We start from the raw sequence: 20,848 nt of genomic DNA, 5'->3' as shown, positions 1-20,848 counted from the left end.
TATGACCACCAGGCCCTGGGGGACGTGCCTCTGGGTTCCACGCCCACCACACCTCCTTTCTCTGTGCTCCAGTTACCCTGGCCTCCTTCCATTTCCTTTGAGGACCAGGCAGCCTTCCAGCCTCAGGTCCTTTGCACATGCTGTTTCTGGAATGCTGTTCTCTCTTCCCTGGCTCCCTCCCTGCCTCACCAACCCACACCCTAATTAACTCCTACCCACCCTGCAGTTCTCCGCAGAAAAGTCACTCCCCAGAGACACCTCCTCTGGCCCCCAGACCAGGTCAGGTCCCTTTGCACCCTGTCACAGCACTCTCGAGACGGTGTCTGCATATTTATGAGGTTATTTTGACCAACATCTCCCCCCTGGGGCTGTGAGTTCCGGAAGGCTGGAACCATGTCTGCTTTGCTGGCAGTCAAATCCACAGCTCCTGGCATGGCACCTGGCGCGGAGTGGGTGCTCGGCACACTGCTTCTGAATGTACAGGAATGAATGAGCTTCTCCTCAGAGAAAGCAGATGGTTGGCAAACCCCCTGCCCCCAGGAAAGGTCTACCTGGGGCAGAGGCTGCTTCGGATCTTTGTCCTTCTTTTTGTACCCCCCCGCTCCTTCCTCAGTGGGAACCAGATCCAGAAAGTGGGGGTGCTGGAATAAGGGAGTAAGGGGTGTGGAGAAAAGGAAAGCTGCTTCATCTCTTTTGCAGGGTCCGCTGTCCCCTCACCTCAGCTGGCCAAGCCTTTGTCCACTCAGGGCTGGTCCACCACATCCACAGTTCCCTCTCCCTGGAATATAACATTTGTCTCTCTCCTTTCCCCCACCTTCCCTTAACTGATCCCTTATCCTCGAGGTCTCAGCTTGACTGTTTCTGAAAAGCTTCCCGGACTGCAAGCTAAGGAACTTGCCAGGGTGCCACAGCTAGCGGCAGCTCAGATTCAAGCTCAGGTCTGTCTGCCGGCAGAGCCCAGGCTCTCAGCCACCTCATTATACGCCTCATTACTACCAGTTTCTCCCTTGAGGCCCGGCCGAAAGACACGCCCCCTCCCTAGGCCTCAGTTTCCTCCTGTGGGTTCGGCCAACCCTAGATTTCAGGAAAATTGCCAGAGACCTAAGGTGGGAGAGGAGACAGAGGGTGGAGCGAAGAGGGGAGGAAAGAGGAGGGAGGGAGGGAGCGCGGAGGGGCGGCAGCCGCAGGCCAGCCAGACGAGAGTAACGCCAAATATGCGAACTACGCCAGCCCCTGAGCTATGAATAGGGCGGCCAGGCTGGCCGCCCAGGTCTGCCCTTCACGCCCCGCAGACCCCCAGCCCAGCCCTCCCACGCCAGCCCTAAACAGGGTCCTGAAATGGGGCGGAGGCCAAGGAGGCACTCTTGGAGGCGGAGGCTGAGTGGCAGGAGCGAAGAGGTGTGGTCATGCAGATGACATGCAAATAGAGAGCAGCTGGCTTATCTGATTGGTGGGTCTCTGTCCTTCCGGGAAGGTGGTCCTAAGGGGCACTAGACCCGCGCAGGGCCCCTGCTCACACCGGCTTCCACCCGGGCAGCCGCGGTTCCCGAGTGGTTCTTCGGGTCACCCCTTGGCTGAAGTCGCACTGACGTGTGCAGCCTCTGGAGGCCTCTCACCCTGTTCTGTCAAGGTCCTGGTAAGGCTCTGCTGCTGTGATACCATCCCCGCCCACCCCAGCGCCAGGTCAGCCTCTCCTCCTTGGAGCTCACATGTCTGACAGACAGCTGGGCACTTGGGAAATTACAACAGTTCCATCCCTGCCTCTGGACCCCCTTTCTTCATCAGTGACAGAAGTGGGGAGCACTTCCCTGGCCCAGTCCAGCCCCTTGTGTGCCCCCAAACAAGTCAGTCAATCTCAGAGCCCGGCTCCTATTTCTTTCATTCTGGCACTATTGACTAGGTGTCCCGGAGGGCGAGGCGTCAAAGAGTTGTAAGATCAGGTCCCAGCTGTGTGATCCCAGTCAAGTCTCTTTCCTCTCAAGTCTCCTGAGTTGTAAATGGGGTCCTTGAGAGGGCTTAGTGTGGAGTGCCTAGCACACAGAAGTTGTTCAACAAATCTTAGTTCAGTAGTCCACAAAGGATTTTTTTTCATTAATAAAAAAAACATGAGATTTTATGAAGAAACAAACATGAGACAAAATTAAAAGGCTGCAGAGCGTAATGTTTAAACATTCCTAAACAGGATTCAGAGGAATCTGGTTTTGAATCCCAACTTGAATCCCACTTCCTAGCTGTGTATCCTTTTGGACTAGTTACTAACCTCTCTGAGCTTCTGTTTCTGCATTTATAAAATAGAGATAATCTATTCTCCATGAGGTTGCTGTGCAGATTAAAGAGCTAGTGTGTATAAAGTGCTCAGCACAGCAGTGCCTGGCACTGAAATGTTCAATAAATGTTAGTTGCGACCAATACTCCCTATTATTGTCATGGGGTTTTCACAAGGCTGTGCGAAGTGCTATGGAAACTTTCAGTTCATCAGTCAACAATATTCGTTCAACTTGGCCTGGTCTAGAAGCTGGAGACAGAGCAGTGAACAAGACAAAAGTCCCTACCCTGATGGGGCTTAAAGTCTAGTCCCCAGAGGAGGAAATCCCCATATATTCGAGGAATTGGTGGCTGGTGGGGGGAGGGGTGGCAGATTTACAGAGAAGGATATTTGAACTGAGCATTGAAGGATAAATAGAAGTTTGTGAAATGGAGAAGGCAGGGAAGGCTATATCAGACAAGGGGAAGAGATGGCACGGAAGCTTCTGGGGAGGGGAAGAGGGTGATGCATCCCACTCCTATCCTCTCCTCTCCATCTCCAATTCCACGTTCAGGCCTCATCATCTCTCAGCTGGTCTGCTGCCTCCACTTCCTGACACCTTTCCATGGCTCCACAGTATCTACGGGAGCAAGTCAAGTTCCTTAGTGTGGCATGAAGGATCCGCCATGATGACGGAGGAGAGGGACAGGATCTGGCCCTCATTGGCCTTGACATTCTCATCTCTCTCTACTCTCAGTCTTGCTCTCATTGACCCCACAAGAGGCCAGGCTGTTTCACACCTCCTTGCCTTTGCTCATGCTGGGTCCTTCTGCCTGGAATGCCCTGCTCTCCCTTCTCCACCACCCCACTGATCCCAGCAGGCATCTTTCAAGCCTTGGCCAGCCTCACCTCCTTGGTCAAGTCTTCTTCCCCTCAGAGCTGGAGCATCTCTAGAGGAGGCAGGGACTCAGCCCGTGTTTAGTGACAGAGCCATGGGGTCCTCCACACCACTCGTGAGCAAACCCAGACTCCAGGGAGGCAGAGGGAAAATCCCTGTGCAAGCAGAGTCACGAAGAAGCAGAACAGAATTGTGCTGCCTGCATCCACCACCTTTCCCTCATTAGGCCAACCCCTACTTGGATTTCAAGGCTCAGCTGGGGGCAGGGGGAAGGGTCCACTTTCCCAGGGTGGCAGCTGTGCTCCCAGGCTCTTCCTTGTCAGGGAATGTAGCCGTGACACAGGATAGCCTTAGTTAGGATTCAGAAAGACCCAGATTTAAATTCGGATGCCGGGTGACCTTTGGTGGAGTAATTTAGCCTCTCAGGGTCTTGGTTCTTATATCAGTAAATGTACAACCACTTCATGATGGTCCTTGAAAATTGATCAAAAGAAGTTTCGATAAAGAATCCTCAGCTTAACTATTGTTTGGAAACAGGAGATGAGAGAAAGGAGATTAATCATATCACCAACTGGTTTTTAACCAATCCCTATAGCAATTCTCCCCAGTGACACAGTTTCCATCTGTAAACTCCTGTTACCACTTTTGTGACTTCATTCACACTCAAATGATGTCACAGTGAAGACAGGGTCTGTCTAACTGGGTCTGTCTCCCCAGTTAGATCAGGCCAATTTTTATGATAATATTTTGGGGGGTGGCAAGGGGTGTTCTGGGCTGGCAGACACTGTAGATGCACATCTCAGAACCCCTGAAAAAATCTTAGTAGAGCTTTTGGGTGGTGAGAAAAGCAGACAAGGAACCCCTTGAGGGCAGGACTGTGTCATATCCATCCAGGTCCCAAGACCCACAGAGAGAGCCTGGAACCCAGAGGGCACAGAGGAAATGGTCACCAAATGAACAAAGTGTGGTTTGCATGAAAATCTAGCCACTGCCTGATTTTCCCAGGCACTGAGCCTCCAGTTTCTGGAGTCAGGGCCTTCTCCTGCCCCAGGCTATAATTAGGGAGAGGGACACTCTCATGCAAGCCAGGCCTGGGAATGTCCTCAGAGCCCTGGGCCACACCCAGTCTCGGATAATGCTTTCCCTAGCACTGTGGGGACCATAGCACCTGGGAGCCACTGGAGGAGGAAAAGGTCCCAGTTCGAAAGGAAGAGGGCCCTGTTTCTCATCCCACCAGCAGTCCTGGCCTTGTTGTGTGACCCCCATTTCCTGACTCCCACTTTCCCCTCTTGCAGACATCCCACCCCCTCCTGGGCTTTGGGTCCAACCTCAGCTGCCCCCTTATCCCCTCACCCCCACCAGGTGCTGCAGGGCAGAGGTGGGGCACGGTGCCAAGGCTTCATTAGAGCTAATGAGGGCTCAGCTCTTCAGATGCCAGTGCAAGATACAGGAAAGTACCAGAACTGCCCACAGCCCCCAATCACGGCCTGGGGTACTCAGCTCCCTCCTCCCTCTCTTGGGGAGGAACCAGGGGGCCACACCCTCGGAAGAGGAAAGGGAGATTTGGAAGAATCTTCCCAAGTACAGAGAGTGCTGAGGCGCCAGGGGAAGATGGGGATGCGGGGCATGAACCAGAAAACAGCCTCAGGGAGGGGTAGGGGTCTCACCTGGGCTGCCGAAGGCTTCACGGTCCACTACTCAGTCCAAAAAAACTGCCAACAGAAACTTGCCCCTTCCTTTCCCCCGGTTCATGGAATCACAGCAGGTCAGGGCTGGAGAGACCATGGGCACTTCTCCACTACCCTCGGATTAGAACTCAGCAGCCTGAACCCACTTCTCGCCTGGTGTCCAACCTCCCTCTTCCTCCCACTTTTGCTTGTCCCTTCCCCTCTGCTTCTAATCTCTTGGCCTTGGCCTTTCTCTAGGCCTCAGTTTCCCTTTGAGCCAAGTGGGGAGGCGGGGGGGGGGTGGGGTGGGGCGGTCTCTAATATCTGTCCAGCTAAAGCTTACAAAGATGTTCCCTTTCTCGGGGGCGTCTCTCCCCACTCCCTCGCTCTCTTTCGGAGAATGGTGGAGGCATCTCTCCCCACTCCCTCGCTCTCTTTTGGAGAATGGTGGAAACTCTGTGGTGGAGGGTAGGGGTCTGCACTGCAGCATCCCCTTCCAGCCTTTCCGGGCTCTCAGGCTAGCCCAGATCTCCACCCTTCCCTCCTACCGAGGCCTCTAAGTCCTGCGTCTACACCCAATTCTCTCCAAGGAGCTCTCACACTCTCTGAGGAAATTACAAAGGAAAAAGCTGCAGATTTAGGAGCCCAGAGTCAGAGAGAAGTCAAGCTAGGGACTGTTGGAAACCAGGCCAAAATGAACTCTGTCCTTCCCTAATTAACCCTCACTTGGGGGCCAAGACCCTGGAGTGGTTGTCCTCCCACATGGCTCCCACATGTCCCCCTAGCCTGACCACATTCCTCCGGCCCACACACCTCCCCCCAGCCCTCCCGCCAAAGGGGCCAGTCCTGGGTCTGTTTCCATCCTTGGCTTGTGGGTCTCAGTCATCCCCACGCTCCGCCCCAAGTTCTCTCCTCGCAGGGATTCAGGCTGAGCTTTGAAAGGGTCACTTCAAAGAGGACCTGCCTGCCGAGGGCCCAGCCAGACCCAGGGCTGGCTGCTCGGCCAGATTCCCGGTGGCTGGGGACAAAGGCCCCACTGTTCCCCCGACCCCCAGACGCCCCCAAATGCGCTGGGCATAAGAAGTCTTTCTTTCCACAGTTCCCTTCCTTACAGGCCCCGGCTCTTTGCCACAGGGAGTAGCCCTGGCCCCTCGTCCAGGAGAGTCTGGGGGGTGGGGGGTCAGGGAACTACCAGTTCCCCACCCCCACCATACACCCAACCCCTTTGGGCAGCCAGGATGTGGAGGCAGCCTTGGGCTGACTTCAGAGCCAGTGGTCCAGGCACCGCACCGCCCCTCAGCCACCAAGCCCTTCCTGGCCTGCAGTGGCCTCCCCGCTTCTCCCACCCATCAGAACCATGCCCATCCTTCCAGGCCTCCTCCAGGCAGCCTCTCAGGACTCCCTCTCCTCAGAGGAGCCTCCTAGCCCAAACCACAGCAGCCAACCTCTCACTCCGCTCCCCAGTTCCCAACAGCGGGAACCAGGTCTCGCCTGCTCCTCTAATTTCCTACCACATGGCGCTGATCCCAAAGCAGGGTCCTTAAGGTTTTCTCTGTCAACCCCTCACCCAACGCCTGAATTCTCTCTAGTCTAGTCTGTGCTTGCTCACCTCCACTGACAGGGGCCTCATTACCTCCAGGGACAGCTCTTCAGATTACTCCGACCATAAAGGGTTCTCTTTATTTACTGAGCCCAAATTGTGTTGTTCTCATTTCCATCCAGTTGCTGCTAATAGTTGAGATTACCAAATGTCAGCCAGTTTACCTGTATTACCTCATTTAATCCTCTCAACAATTTTGAGGGACTATTTCAGGGATGAGAAAATGGAGGCTAAAAACAACTAACTAAGTAACTTGGTCAAGGTCACATAGTGAATAAGGGGTAAAGCTGAAATGTGAACCCCCTCAGGCTGAAGGCAGGGCCTAGACACCCAATGTGCCTCCCAGTGTACCAGGGGCCGTGCCAGGCCTGGGCCTCTCATCTCCCCCGAGGTTGCTTGTCAATACGAGAAGGCAGACCACACCCACCACACTTCTTTTTTCCTAGTTAGCTCCCACCAGCCTTTGTCAGCAGATGAAGTGTGGCCTGGGGATAGTGACAGACCCAGCCAGTGGGAAGCAGGGAGAGTCAGAGGGGAAGAGGTCACCAGCCTAGGGGTACGCAGGTTGGAGGAGGTTGGAGGAGGTGACCTTGGGACTCAGGTTTAGGACTGGAGGTGAGAGATGGAGAATTGATAACTATGACAGGCCCTGTCCCAAACCTGACACTCCTCCGTCCACCCTCCAACTTGAAAGGCACAGAATCTTCCACAAAGGTGATGCATTGGGCTGAACATCTCAGGGCCACAGAGATGAAAAAGGAACAGACATCTTTAATCCAGCCTGTAGTCTTTTCCCACCTGCCCATTGCTCAGCGCCATCCCCTTGGAACTCTGCAGGAGGAAGGGAGGGGAGTGGGAGCAAGAGAGAAGTCAGAAAGCTGAGGGGCCCCAGTGGCTGTTGTTAAGCCTTGGAGGGCAGTACTGATAGGGCGTGGGTTTTTTTTGGCCACACCAGGCGGGGCTTGCAGGATCTTAATTCCCCCATCAGGGATGGAACCCGTGCCCCCTGCTGTGAGGGCACGGAGTCCTAACCACTGGACTGCCAGGGAATTCCCCAGGGTGAGCTTTCCTTTCCTCTCTAGGTTTGGCTCAGGCACTCCTGGCAAAGATAACAAAACGATGCTCCTCTAGGCTACTTTCCCAAGACTCCAACCCAGCTACTTCCAAAGGATTACAGGATTCTGTGATTTTTCCATACACTGTCAGTGAGTCAGTGAGTCAGTCAGTCAACAAACATTCTCGGAGTACTGGCTGCATACCAGGCTCTGTGGCACCAAGATAAACATGACACCTCTGGGGCTGCTTGGAATAATCACAGTCAACTCCCTAGCTCTGCCACTTACTAGCTGTGTGACCTCGGGAAGCCACATAATTCTTTGTGCCAGTTTCTTCATCTGTCAAATGGATAGGAATAATGTACCCAGTGGTCAGCACTGTGGAAGTAGTTGCTATGATTATTTTCCCAGTCCGGCAGGGGAGACTGATGTGTAGACCAAACATCACAATGCTGGGGCAGAGCTGGGCACGGGGCACCCACGAGGCCAGGGGAGGGGCTGCTCCCGGCCTGCACTTCACAAACATTTATGGAGGGCCGCTCTGTGCCAGGCACTGTGCTGGCCACTGGGGACACAGAGATGAACGGGACACACTGTCCACTTGTCCCTGCTCCTCCCTGCCCTCCTTTTCCCTTCCTGGGGCCTAGTCTCAGAACCCTGCACTGGAGGGCGGCAGCCGGGACAGAACTGTGTGGGGAAAGGCATGGCCTGGGAGCCCAGGAGTCAGAACCCCTGGGTTCATGTCCACCACTCCCGGCCTATCTGACCTTGGCCACTCTCTGGCCTCAGGTTCCCCACTGTTGGACAAGATGACCCCTCTGGTCCTGACCCACTCTGATAGATGATGAATACACTCCACCCCCATAGAGCTTTAAACTCGCCCCAGAGTCCAGTCCCAAGGCCATCCCAGCCTGTCGTCCCACTGAGGCAGTGAAGAGGAGACGCCTGCCTGGTACTGACTGGCACTGCCCTGCTGACGAGCTGGCACAATTTCACATGAAAGAGGGAGGCCTGGATCTAAAGGCGGGTTGTTTGAAGGGGGTGGAGGGTACTAGGGGAAAGGCAGAGCCAGCTCCCACAGGCCCTATTCATGGCTCTCTCTGGGGAGGGAGAGAGAGCAGGATAATTAAAACCAGGCTTTGTCCAAATCCCTGACCAAGCCAATATCTCACCTTTGAACCCCTGCAGCCAATAGAGCAGGGCTGATGCCCCTTTGGAAGGAAAACACCAATGAACCAAGCCACAGCCCAAGTGCGGTGGGCTAGCATAGGACGGGATGGGGGGTTGGTGGAGTAAATGAGCTGATTCCCCACCCAACAATCATGGATGGATACCTGAGGCTTTGCCACCCTGAGACCTCTTGTCCCCATCCGTGTCCCAGCTGAAAGCAACCAAGCTCCAATCCAGCAAGAGGTTGACCTTGATCTTGGCTTGTATCCAAGACAGACCCAGATTCAGGGAGTGACAGCAGACAAGGCAGGTCATGAAAAGCAGGGTAGTGGAGTGAGACCATGAACTTGAGCCAGACTGCTGGGTTCCTACCCTGGCTCTGCCACTTGTTAGCGATGGGATTTTGGCCAAGCTATTGGCTCTCTGTGCCTCAGTGTCCTCAACTGAAAAATGAGGATAATAACAGCACCCACGTCACGGTGGTTTTGTGAGGATTAAATGAGGTAACTTATATAAATCCTGGCCTAGAGTAATTGCTATCTATGCCTTAGCTATCAGCTATACTGTTAGAGCAATTCTCCATCCTTAAAACACATTTTTTTCAGGCACTAATACATATGCTCATTTGAGTATATTTGCATCTCCCATGAATCTCTCCAGATTTTTACACTGGAATCCAACATTGCAGGAATCTACCTAACCCACTATACTGGAGGAAACTTCCCTGCGTGATGCTCCAGGTTCACCTGGGAGGCTGCAGCTCGTACGCCTCTCCCTAGAAGTTCTTCCAAATGGCTAATTGCAATCCCTCATTTGGTAACTTATTCCATTCTCCTTTGTAGACTCTCTTTTAATCTGATACATCATGAAGTCCTTCTTAAGTATCCCTGAGATAAAGGATGAAGCAATAAATGCGTCTGCCCACTACTGCACTGCCCTGTTCTGTAACCAGCACCCTTCCTCATCCCCCACTCCATGCCAAAACTGCTGCACCCCTGGGGGCCAGACTGGCCTCCTGCTCCCCTTGCCCCTGAGCTCAGGGTTGGCCTGATGCGGGGGCACAGAGGTCCCCATCCAGGCTGCCCAAACACAAGGCCTATTCCCAGCATCCAGTCCCTCTCTGTTTGAGCTGAGATCCTCAAAAGCCTGCCCCATTCCCCATGGTGTCCCAAAGGCACCTTCCTAATAATGCTCCCCTCCCTAGAGCTTCATCTTGTGCTGTGACTCCCATCAGAAGACCCGGGTTCTAGACCTGGCACTGTCGCTGTGTAGTCTCAGACCCTAATACACACCCTGCCTGCTCCCAGGGCTTTTGAGGCCCTCAAATCCAGCATTGAAGGATTTACTGCTCTCATCATTCCCAAGGGGAGGGAGGGGCTTCAGATGCAGGAACTTGGAGCTCCCAGAAACCTACGGTGGACCCAACCACCTTGTGAGCAAGTGGAAGAAGAGGCTGGGGCTGGGAGCCTCTGGGCTGTGTTTGGAGGCGAAATGACTGGTTATGTAATTGAGATTCAAATCGCAGGCCAGTGAGCACATCTCAGTGAGAGCAGCCGTTCTGGGGAATGGGGCTGTTGCCCTGGCAGAGGGGAAGAACCCCAGGGGATCAAACACCTCCCCTGCACTCCCACAGCTAGGCCACAGGCTGGGGCTGGGGGTGGAGATAGTAGGGGGGGTGGAGATGAAGTAGGTGTTGGTGTGTGTGTGTGTTGGAGGGTGGGGGGTGGGAATCCAAGGAACTTGACGATAATGACCTTCACTTCCATCCCCAGTCCACCCTGAAATTCAAGTTTCTAGTTAGGAAACACTTTGGCTGAAAGGTGGAGGGGGAGTCAGGGGATAGAGATGCAGACCAAGGGAGAACTGTGCCTACATCCAGCTACTGAGATACACACCAGTCTCAGAGTTTGCAAAGCACCAGACCCCAGCTCCAACACTGAGGGGATGGTTGGGGAGGAATGGCCCTAAACCCTCCAGCCCCGTCAAAAGAGGAAGAGACCTCCTCAGCCCAGGTCTTGATCCCAACCTGGACCCCCAGGAAACTTCTTTTTCAAGCTCAGAAAATGACTGGCCTGACAGTGTTCAACCCTTCGACTTGGAAAGGGGTGGAGTGCATGTTGGGGTGCTCCAGCGGAATGGGGCAGTCAGGCTCAGAGGTAGGGTGCTGGCCCCAGTGGGGCCCGGAGGCCCCTGCTGGCCCTCCCCAGCCTCAGCAGCCAGCCGGCAAATGAAAGAACCCAAGCAAAGCAGCCCAGCGCTGAGTAATGCCCCTGGCACCCCGTGCCGAGACCCACCCACAGCCAGCCGAGACCCACCCACAGCCAGCCCGAGAGGGCAGAGGGGAGGGCAGCCGCGCCTGCAAGACCAAGGGTCCCCGGCCTGTTTCTCTTCCCCTGGGGGGCGGTGGACCCGCGCCGGGCAGCTCGTCGGGCGGTCCGGCCCGGCAGCGCGGGGAGTGTGGCGCAGGGAGGGGGTGTCCGGCCACAGTGGCCAAGGACATCCCGCTCCAGGAACCCCTCCCCCACTCCCTCTCCCTCCAGCTGTGCCGGGGCCTCGCCAACGGAAAACGAAAACTCGGGCAGAGGAAACGGCGGCAGGCGCCCCGCCTGGAAAACCCGGACAAAAGGCGCGGGCCTCCCGCCCCCGCTGCCCGGCCGCTGGGGGCCTGGCACCGCCGCCCGGGTCGGTGCCCCCGGCCCTGGCAGCCCCGTGCTAGCCCCGGCCCCCTGCCTGCCTTCTTCCTTCCCGCCCCCTGCCCAGGGCAGCTCGCGCTCCGGCCCCCTCCCCGGCCACCAGCCGATGTTCCCTGCAGCCATGCCCGTGGTGCCCGCGCCGTGCGCCCCAGGCTGTGCCCGCCGAGCGGGGGCGCAGCGACCCCGGCCCCAGCTGCCAGCTTCCCGTTAGCGCCTGGATCCGCCCCCTCCCCTGGCTCAGCACCCTCACCTTGGGGGGCCGGGGCTCCGGGCGGGGCGGGATCCCGACCAGGCAGAAGGCGACTCCATTCATCGGGCGGCAGCTGCGGCTCTGCTGCCAGGGCACTGCTTGGGGGCGCGGGCAGGGACCAGGGAGGGGCGGGGCCGGAGGGGCGGGGCCGAACGCGGAGGGGTGGAGCGTCTCTTCGCTCCTCCTCCTCCTGCGCTCCTAAAGGGGCGCACCCTCGGCCTCCTGTTAGGGTAGCAGACTGGTACAGAGGGCTGAGGCAGGGGTTGGCGCAGGCAGCGGAGCTAGGGGGCAGAACACAGCCAGCGGAAGAGAGATGGTCTTAGAGAGGGTTTGGGCCGGCCTCCAGGGGACCAGCCCAGATAGACGGTGATCCGGGCCGGCCGAGGAAAGAGGACTACGGCACAGAACACACAGAACTAGCACCGAGAGAGGGAGGGAGGGAGGAAGGAAGGGAAAGGAAAGCAGAGAGAAACACAGCCAGACAGAGATAGTCAGAAACAGAGACGGAGAGAGCCAGAAAGCATGAGAGAGGCAGGGACACGACAGAGACAGAGTAGAGAGAGGCAGAGAAAATCAAAGACAAAGATGAAGAGACACAGGTTGGAAGAGAGGGAGAGACAGAAAAAAGGCTTAGAGAGCCTTCCATCCAGACACTCACGGAAGCTGAGACAAGGGCAGAGATGGTTATACCCAAGGGGGAGGAGGAGGGCGACGAGGGTAACAGGGGAACTTCCAGGGGCTTCATGCCCCTCAATCTAGGACACCCCTCCCAGGCAGAGTCTCAGCCCAGGATCCCATGCAGGCTGTAAGAGAGAGGCAGGTGCCCCAGCCCTTCAGACCCCCACCCAGCCAGCCTGTGGCTCAGGCCTCTAGACAGCCCACAGACCCACTCTGCAGTGGGTGACAGTAAGAGCAGAGACCCTCCAGGCCTCCCAATCACAAGCTCCCACAGCCTCCCTTCCCAGCTTCACTCTGAGCTGGGCCCAAAGAACCGTCGGGGTCCTGAGTCAATTTCTCATTTCCCTGCCCCCAAGCAGGACCCCTGCAGCCCATCCCCTGATGATCCAGGAAGGGACAGTCTCTCAGTCCTTAGTTTCTGCTGGAAAGTTCTTTCTGCTATCTAACTAACATCCTTCCTACCTTCTATTTTTTACAGCCTATGCTTACCTCTTTCCCTTGCCTTTTTGTAGTTTTAAAGGGCTCCTGCATTCCTTCACCCAGATTGTGAAGAAAGGAAGGCAGAGACCATAGATAAATAGGAATATGATTTGGGCAAGGCAGGCAATGAAAGTGGGAAGGCCGACTCTGCCTGCTGAAATGGCCCACCCACTCTGGGGCAGTGAGCCTCATAAAACCTCTTTGCTCCACCACCACCACCATCCCGACTCCTGAGAGTGGATCAGCCCCAAGTCCTGGACCCCTCAGGATCAGGGAGTCAGGCCCTGCAGGGGGCAGTATGGCCCAGACACCTACTAGAACATCCTTACTCCTGTAAACCTGAGGAAGGAGATGTTGACTTGTTTTTAAATCTTATGTTTTATTTAATTTATTTTAAATTCCCTGGAAGTCAATGGAAAGGGATGCTTTTGTAATAATGGAAGGGCAGTTAAGGACTCCTTCATTCCCCACCTCTCTTCATCAAGGTCACGTGCAGCTGGAATTATGCCCCACTTCTGAGAAGTTCTTCCTGCTATCTAACGGTAATCCATCATACTGCCTGTATTTTCTTGCTTAATCTTAAACCAGGTCCCTCTGTCTGCCTCTTTCTGCCCTGTGGCTCCAACAGTCCAAGGCTTGCTGCCACCCTGGTTCAGGGGTCCTTTCCTCTCAAAACAAATGTGTAAGGGGGGAGTGGTGGCATCTGAGATCCAGACTGGACTGAGGCTGTGGGGAAGGGGAGGAGGGTGGTGGCCTCTGGGGTGCCCCTGGCTCACTTTTTCCAGAGCCTGATGCCCTCAGACACTGCAGGAGGCGGTGAGAGGAAATGAGCTCACACTGGCCGGCAGGCAATTCCTCCCTCCACAATGCACTGCACTCACCTCCCCCACCCTCTCCCACTTCCCAGAAAGTGCGCTCTTCCCCCACCCTGCTGCCCTTCCCACCTCTTCCTGCACCTTGACCTGCACCCCCATCCTGTCCCAGCCCTCCCCCATCCACCTTCTCCAGCACCTCTTTCATTCTTCCTTTCCGTCCTGGCTCCCCATCCCCTTTGACGACTGTGTCTCATTCCCTGCATCCCACCATCCACGCCCCCCAAATCCACTCTATTCCTGGCACACTCTTTCTCTGGGGATTAGGGCAGTGAAGCCCAACATGGGATGGAGGGTGTCCCTCACTGAGGACCCTCTTTATACTCCCCCTCTTTCTAAATTCCTCTCCCAGCCCAATCACCTCCCTTCATTCACAAATGTTTATTGGGAGTCCTGATATACCATGGGTGGGAGAGTGGAGGTTGCCCCTGGGGATAGGAGATAAGGCTTAGCTCCTTCCCTTGAGGGGTCCTGGCCTTACCAATCCTGACTCTACTGTGAGATCCCAGAAAAGGAGCCATGGGAGGCTGGAGAAGCAGAGGAAGTCTTCCAGAAGCAGGTGGCCGTGACCTTTTGAGGGCATCACGGATGGGACGGGGTGCGGTGGGCAATGGGGGGAGAAAGACTATCATGGACAAAGGCAGGGAGGCAGGAGAGAGCAGACTCTAGCAGTGTGGCTGGAGCCAGGCGGAAAGGGAAGTTTCGTGGGCAGGAAGCATGGAGGGATGAGGAAGGAAATGCGGGTGGGGATGTTACTGTGGAGTGACTGTGCCTGAGGCACTTAGATTCTAGCCTGGCTTAGGGCAGGGATTTAAGCGGAGATGTGCCATGGCCACTGTGGCAAGACGTGGAAGAGAACGGAGGGCAGCAAGGAGCCAGGGGTGGGCGGCCAGGTTGGGGGGCCCTGCACCTGGGCAGGGAGCACCAATCATCAGAGGCCCCCGGATCTTGTTGACCAAATGGGAGTTGCGGGAAGGAAATGGAAGAGTCTAGAACAACTCCAAGGTTTCTCGCTCAGAATATTAGGTAGATGAGTTGTCTGGAGTGTTCTCAGGGAGAAGGGACATGCCAGGCACTGGGCTAAGTAATCCTTTGTATACATTATTCCAAATCAGCCTTACAAAGGAGCTGTGAAACAGATATTATAATCCTCATTTACGGCTAAGGACACTGAGGCCCAGAGGGCTTGAGTATCTTACCCAAGGCCATGCAGGATTTGAACCCACGCCTTTGGGTTCCAGAGTCCACACACTTAACCTGCAGGCTGTGTTGCTGGTGGAGTAGTGATTGGCAGCTCGAACCCTGGGTCCATCTCCCTGAAGAGAGGCCTGAGCTAGAAACATACATGGCTTTGGAAGTCATCGGTGGATCAGGAGTGTGGTTCAGATTCTCCAGGGACAGCGCAGAGCGGAGACCAGATGTAGGTTGGGACCCAAGGGCACTCACCTTTCGGGGCAGGTGAGGAAGGAAGAGGCAGCAAGGAGGACTGAGGAGAGAGAGCCAGAGGAAGCGGCACTGTGTCAGGCAGGGGACGGGTGGGGTGGAGGCCAGACTGTGCGGTGAGGAAAAGCATCAAGGGTGAAGAAATTAAAAAAAAAAAAAAAGGGGGGGTGGTGAAAAAGGGAGGGTGGTGAAATGGAATTGGGCCGCTGAGACAGTTACCGGGAAAGGACAGCCGGACAGCACAGGTGAGTCGAGGTGAGGCATGACTCCATTTGGATGGCGGACACTTGAGCAGGCTTTTTGGTTGTGGAGGAGAAGCCAAGGGAGAGAGCCTGAGGGGGTGATGAGTGGAGTAGAGGAAAAAGAACGCAGAGTCTTGCCAGAGGAAGAACCCGCCTTCCCCAGAGCCAGGTAGGGTTAGGAGAGGAGCATGGGAGGAGGTCAGGGAGTCCCCAGACCAGAGCAGTCCAGGGTCAGGATCAGGCCTGGGCCAGGAGCCAGCAAGGGGTTGTACAGTGTCATCAGGGAGCCCTGAACCAAGAGTCCAAAGGCCAGGGTTCAGGTTCCCATGCTGCCCACCTAGTAGCTGAATGTCTTTAAGGAAAAGTATATTCTCTGAACCTCAGTTTCACTCTCTGTAGATGAAAACAATAGGCCTCCTCTGCCAGTCTCCAACTGAGGGCTCACGTTTGATAACGGATTCAAAGGAATGGGTGGAAGGCGGGTTACAGGGCTGGTGACCATAAACCTGGTAATAGCTGCCTGCCCTTCCATTGAAGGGGAAAGAGCACCCCCTGGTGGAGAAGGGCAGGAGGGCAAGACTAGAGGGAAGGGCTGAGGAGAGACCTGACTTGTTCTTGTTCCTTTGGCTTTCAGCCTCCAGATCCTCTGCTTGTCCCCTCGAAGCAACCCATGCCCACCTAAACTTTCATTTCCAAAGCAGGTGGTAGCCCAGTTCAGTCAAGTCCAAAGACATTTATTGAGTGCTGTCTACATGCAAACTGCTGTGTGGGGTAGGGGGGAATGAACCAGGTGATGTGCTTGTCCTCAAAAAGCTCATATTCCAGGGAGGGCAACAAGCACAGCAAAGGATGGCTGGGATGGTGCCATGACGGTGCTACAAGCAGAGCATTGAGCAAAGCAGAAGGGAGCCTTCCATAATGAGAGGAGAAGGCAGGGGCCTTGGGAGGTAGTGTTTGACCTAGACCTTGAAGGCCCTTAACAGGCAGGTGGCAGAGAAAGGAGGCCTGAAGGCTGAGAGCTAGGGAAGGGGTGGGGCCCAGGTCTGGCAGAGCCCCAGGCATCACGGAGAGAGGACCTCAGACCTCATCAAGCTCCTTGAATGGTGTAGGGTGGGGCAACGGTCCACTCGAGATCATGCCAGTCTCTACCCTCATCCCTGCTGCCAGGTCCCTGAGGAATCCTGGGTAAGAGGGATCCCACCTGAACACACGTCGAGGAGGGACGTACAGCCCCCTGGCCCGAGGGCTGAGAGGCATTGGCAACCTGCCAAACAGCTGGGGCCCCAGCCCAGCAACCTTTGGACAGCTGACTTGGGGTGGAGAGAGAGGCTGCAGCTTCCTTGGGCTGGCAGCAGGGCAAGCAAGCCACACCCAGCGAAACCCTGGTATCAGGACAGTGGGTGGACGAAAGATGCCCCACCCCTGCCGCTTTCAACTGGCAGCCCCTCAGGGGAATCATGTTAGGGAACGTACGTCACGGTTGGGGAAGAGGAAGAGGTTTGGGGCTGGGGTCTCAGCCCCGAGGGCTCTCCACTATGTGACACCGGGCAGTTGAAGAGCTGGTGGTGAGGACTGTGTGTATATGAGCGTGTGTGCAAGACTAAGAGACGACTTATGACGACCGTGACATCACCTAGCAGGGGCTTGAAAACACGAGGATGGAAGGGAAAGGAATTAAAATGTGTTGAGCACCTACTATGTGCCGAGCTCTTTACAAACATTATTTCTTTACAAACATTGCTCCCCATGACATCACTGTAAGGTAGGTATTATTAGCCTCATTACATAAACGAGGAAACAGGCTCAGAGAGGTTAAGTAATTTTGCTGAAGTCTGACACTAAGCCCTTACTCTTTCTATGAAGCACGACCCCTCTGGGAGGAGCTAGGCCATGTACTCCCTTCCAGCTCCAGGATGCTAAATTCATGATTCTTTGGGAGGGCTTTTAAATTCTGCCAGCAACTGGCCTGCAGCCCTGCTTCTGCCACAGGCCCTCAGACCCTGCCTCGCTCTACCTGGCCCCTGCAAATCCCTGCACGGAGGAGGGGCAGCTCCACTCTCCTCCCTGTCTCCCTGCCCTTCTGGGAGGGTGGGGGTGGGGAGAGGAGGAGAGAGGAGGGGAACCTAGAAGCAGAGCAGAGAAGGAGGGAGGGGAGGAACAGAGGGGAGGGGCGAAAGGAGGAGGGCAGGGGTGGCTCCCACCGCCCCCTGGAAGCTCTGGAAATCCCCAGCAGCTGCTCCCCCCCTCCCCCCCCCCCACCCCACCCCCCCCCACCCCCCCCCCCGCCACCCCGCTCCTCTGTCTGGCCCTGAGCCAACCCTGGGAGGGAGTGAGGGGAGTTAAATGGAGAGAAAAGAGGGGCAGGGCACTGACCACAGGGGGGCAAGCCCTTTAGTCTTGGCACCCACCCCGCCCAGCAATTCCAGCCCCTGTGAGAGATTCCAGGCGTGCTCCCCTTTAAGGAAACCCTACATGCCAAAATCCACACATACCAAACAGACACAGCAGGGCGGTCCTTGCACTATAAAAGGATTCTTTGCTTTACAAGAGGGTTGGGCACAAGGGAAACTTAAAATAGGAGCTTCCCTTGGTGTGGTGAAAGAAGCTCTGATTTCAGAAGCACCCCATACACACCATGCTTCCGGCATATCCAGAAAGCTGGCGACACCCGCGGGGCTGGCAGGGCTGCAGCTGCCTTAAGGCGCTGACATCAGCGCGGGCACCTCCAAGGTTGTGCTGATCATCAGAGTCCCCTTGTGGGTTGTGGGGTGTCTCACAGTCCAGGGGACAAGCTGGCTGCTGTGCTTCGCAGCAGAGGTGTCTTAGGACACCCAGGAAGGACTGGAAAGCCACGGCTCAGCACAGCTGGCAGGGATTTCACAGCAGCCCAGAGAGGACAGATGTCCAAGGGCTCCCCGTGTCCCTTTGATGAGGCCACGGCAAGAGCCCAATGTCCTTACTCTCCTCCATGGTCTGTCCTCCCTTCCACGATGCCAGGGCACAGGGGAGCCAGGCTCTGCCTCTGGGAAAGGGGCAGCACCTGACCCCCAGAAGAAGTATGAAAGGCTGATGGAGGAGCAACTCAGGCCGTGCTGCGGGCCCAGTGAGATGCATTCAGGGTCCTCTAGGCAGAAAGTAATGGTGTCCCCTAGCCCTGCCCCTCCTTTTTTTAAAAAATGGAGGTGAAATTCACATAACATAAATTTGACTATTTTAACGTGAACAATTCAGTGGCTTTTAGTCCTGTCCCCCCAACCCCTGCCTTTTTGTGCTCAGAGTGGAGTTGAGTCAGTAATGACAATAGCAGAGAATGACGAATGGAGTCCCCTTCCCAGGCTGCCAGGCCTGGTGCTCCAGGGAGCTGCCACTGGCCATTTAAATTAACAGCCAAGATGCCCAGCAGGCCTGGAGACTAGACCAGCCCACGGCCCTCCCCAAACATCACGCCCAGCCCAGGGAAGATGCCCAGAGTGCTTCATGACTCCTCAGAGCCCCTCTTCAACCCCCACAACTTAAGATCACCCCATCCCCTGACTCCACACCCTCTACCCCTCCCCACACCCCTCCTCACCACCATCACAGGGAACACAAGAACCCCTCTGCCACAGAGGGGAGGGTGTCTCAGAGCCCAGGGCCCCAGGCCACCACTTTAAGCAGAGCCTGGGAGTATGGACACTTAAAGGCACACCCAGGAACAGAAAACCCTTCCACTCCAGATCCCCCCCATGACCTCTCACTGAGTCAGGATTAGGAAGGGAGCAAGGCAGCCCTCCCTTCAGCCCACATCAGGATTCTGTCCATCTTAGAACAGGGGGCTGCAAGTCAGGATAGAGGGCCCCCCCACTCACTTAAGGGGAACAGCCCCTCTTGTCCAGGATTTTCTAAGCTCTGTGGAGGGAGTGAGGTGCTCTGACCTGAGGGGGCCATCATCCTGACCTCCTCTGATGGATACTGTGTGAAAGACAGCCCTCCCAGAACCTGGCTGGGGCTGCAAGTCTCTACCTGGGGGGCATGTGAAGAAGCTGCCCAGCCCACTCCATCTTTTCACTGCCATGAAATGGTGGCAGCAGTTGCTGCACCTGCTGTAACTGGGAATGGAGGGGGACTCTGGCTGGGAGAAGCCCCTTGATGTATAGGGGGGAGGGGGACGGTTGTATCTTGAGGTCCCACAGGGTGGGGGCGGTCGGGAGGGTCACCGGTAGTTCTACGACCACATTCTGTCACTCCTTCATTATGCAGAGCCTGCTAGGATCCTGGATGGAGCCGGGACCTTACCGAGTGGGGAGGGGGGCTTCTAAATGCTCTCCTTCTGGAGCGGGGATGGGGAGCGAGGCAGCGTGTGAGCCCTCGGTGAGCGCCTCCCTATTTGTCAGTGGTGGGGGAGTACTCGTGTGTGTGTGTGTGTGTGTGTGTGTGTGTGCGCGCGCGCGCGCTCACCAGCTCTGTGTCACACCAGCCGTATCCCTTCCCCTGAGCTCCGCCCGGAGCTCCAGAGCCCCAACCCCCCCTAAGGTGGCGGGCCCCCCTCCCTCTCGGCGCACCCACCCTCATCCAGTCCTCACGCCCCCCGCCCTCCCCTCCCCGACACGCACCCGCGCCCGCTGACCTGCTCCATGCTGCCGCCCGCTACGCAGTCCTCGCCGCGTCAGCCCGGAGGGGCGCAGTGGGCGGTGGCCCCTCCATGCGCCCAGTCGGTGCAGCACCCGGCCACCGCCGCGCGCAAGGAGCGCCTGGTGTAGGCAGCCCAGACCCCCCACCCGGCCCGCCCCGCTCCGGCCCCGCCCGCAGACCCCGCCCCCGCCCCGCCCCTCCCGCCCCACCCCACCCCACCCCACCCCACCCGCGGGTAGAGGCACAGCGCTCACACACACAGACACACAATGCATACACACTGCTCACACATCCAGGGGCGCATCCCTGCCAACACCCACTGTTCTGCCTGTCCTGGGGGCACTGTTATTCCAGAGAAGATCCCCTCCAAGGGCAGCCCCTTCATTTCTGAGGTTATCGGAGTCGGAAGCGCCCCACCCCGCATTTTACAGGGCCACAGAGGGGCTTGCCCAAGGTCACACAGCAGCTTGGTGACAGAGTTGACCCCATGGCCCAGACCACTGCGATTGCCTGAGAGCAGGGCAGAGATACCCACAGCACCTGGACCATAGGGAGACCCTGCCCTGGTGAGCGGGGTTCAGAGCCATGTGACCCCATGAGGACAGGAGCTGGTGTGGAGGGCCACTCCCTGTCGCCAGGATTCAGCCTCTCTTCAAATGTGTTCTGAGGCCCTTGGGTGGGTGTGGGGAGCAGGAATGGAGATTCCTGTCGCCCACCGTGTACCATGCCCCAGGCATGTGCCAAGCAGGAGGAGGAACTGAACTGTTTGTCCACTGCCAGAGAAGGGTCATCTGGATCTCCAGATACCAGCTGGGGACCTGACTTGTGGGCAGTGGAGCCACCAACTCTGGTGAAAGCCAAGGAGGTGGCAGAAAGCCTGCCTCCCCCACTGAGACCCCGCTCCCCCATCAGGGGTGGCTCCTGACTGCCCACTGCCCCTCTGT

The 20,848-nt window shown here is 56.5% G+C and overlaps 1 protein-coding gene across 2 annotated transcripts in view; it reads right to left on the bottom strand.

Annotated features, from left to right (window-relative positions):
- ARHGAP23 (Rho GTPase activating protein 23) overlaps positions 1–19,976 on the bottom strand; it is an 80,684-nt gene extending 60,708 nt beyond the window's left edge. The window contains exon 1 of one of the 2 annotated variants that reach the window (XM_068530029.1): positions 19,900–19,976. In XM_068530029.1, coding sequence (XP_068386130.1) covers positions 19,900–19,908 — 9 coding nt within the window. In that variant the 5' untranslated portion in view covers positions 19,909–19,976. Of the gene's footprint in view, positions 1–11,578; positions 11,664–19,899 lie in introns of those variants that run through there. The other variant, XM_068530028.1, reaches the window with a different exon arrangement.
- Positions 19,977–20,848: the final 872 nt, after the last annotated feature.

Source organism: Eschrichtius robustus, chromosome 20 (genome assembly GCF_028021215.1).
Source record: "Eschrichtius robustus isolate mEscRob2 chromosome 20, mEscRob2.pri, whole genome shotgun sequence".
Classification (NCBI taxonomy): domain Eukaryota; kingdom Metazoa; phylum Chordata; class Mammalia; order Artiodactyla; family Eschrichtiidae; genus Eschrichtius; species Eschrichtius robustus.
Note: the sequence above shows the minus strand (reverse complement) of the source record. Positions and strands in the feature narration are given on the sequence as shown.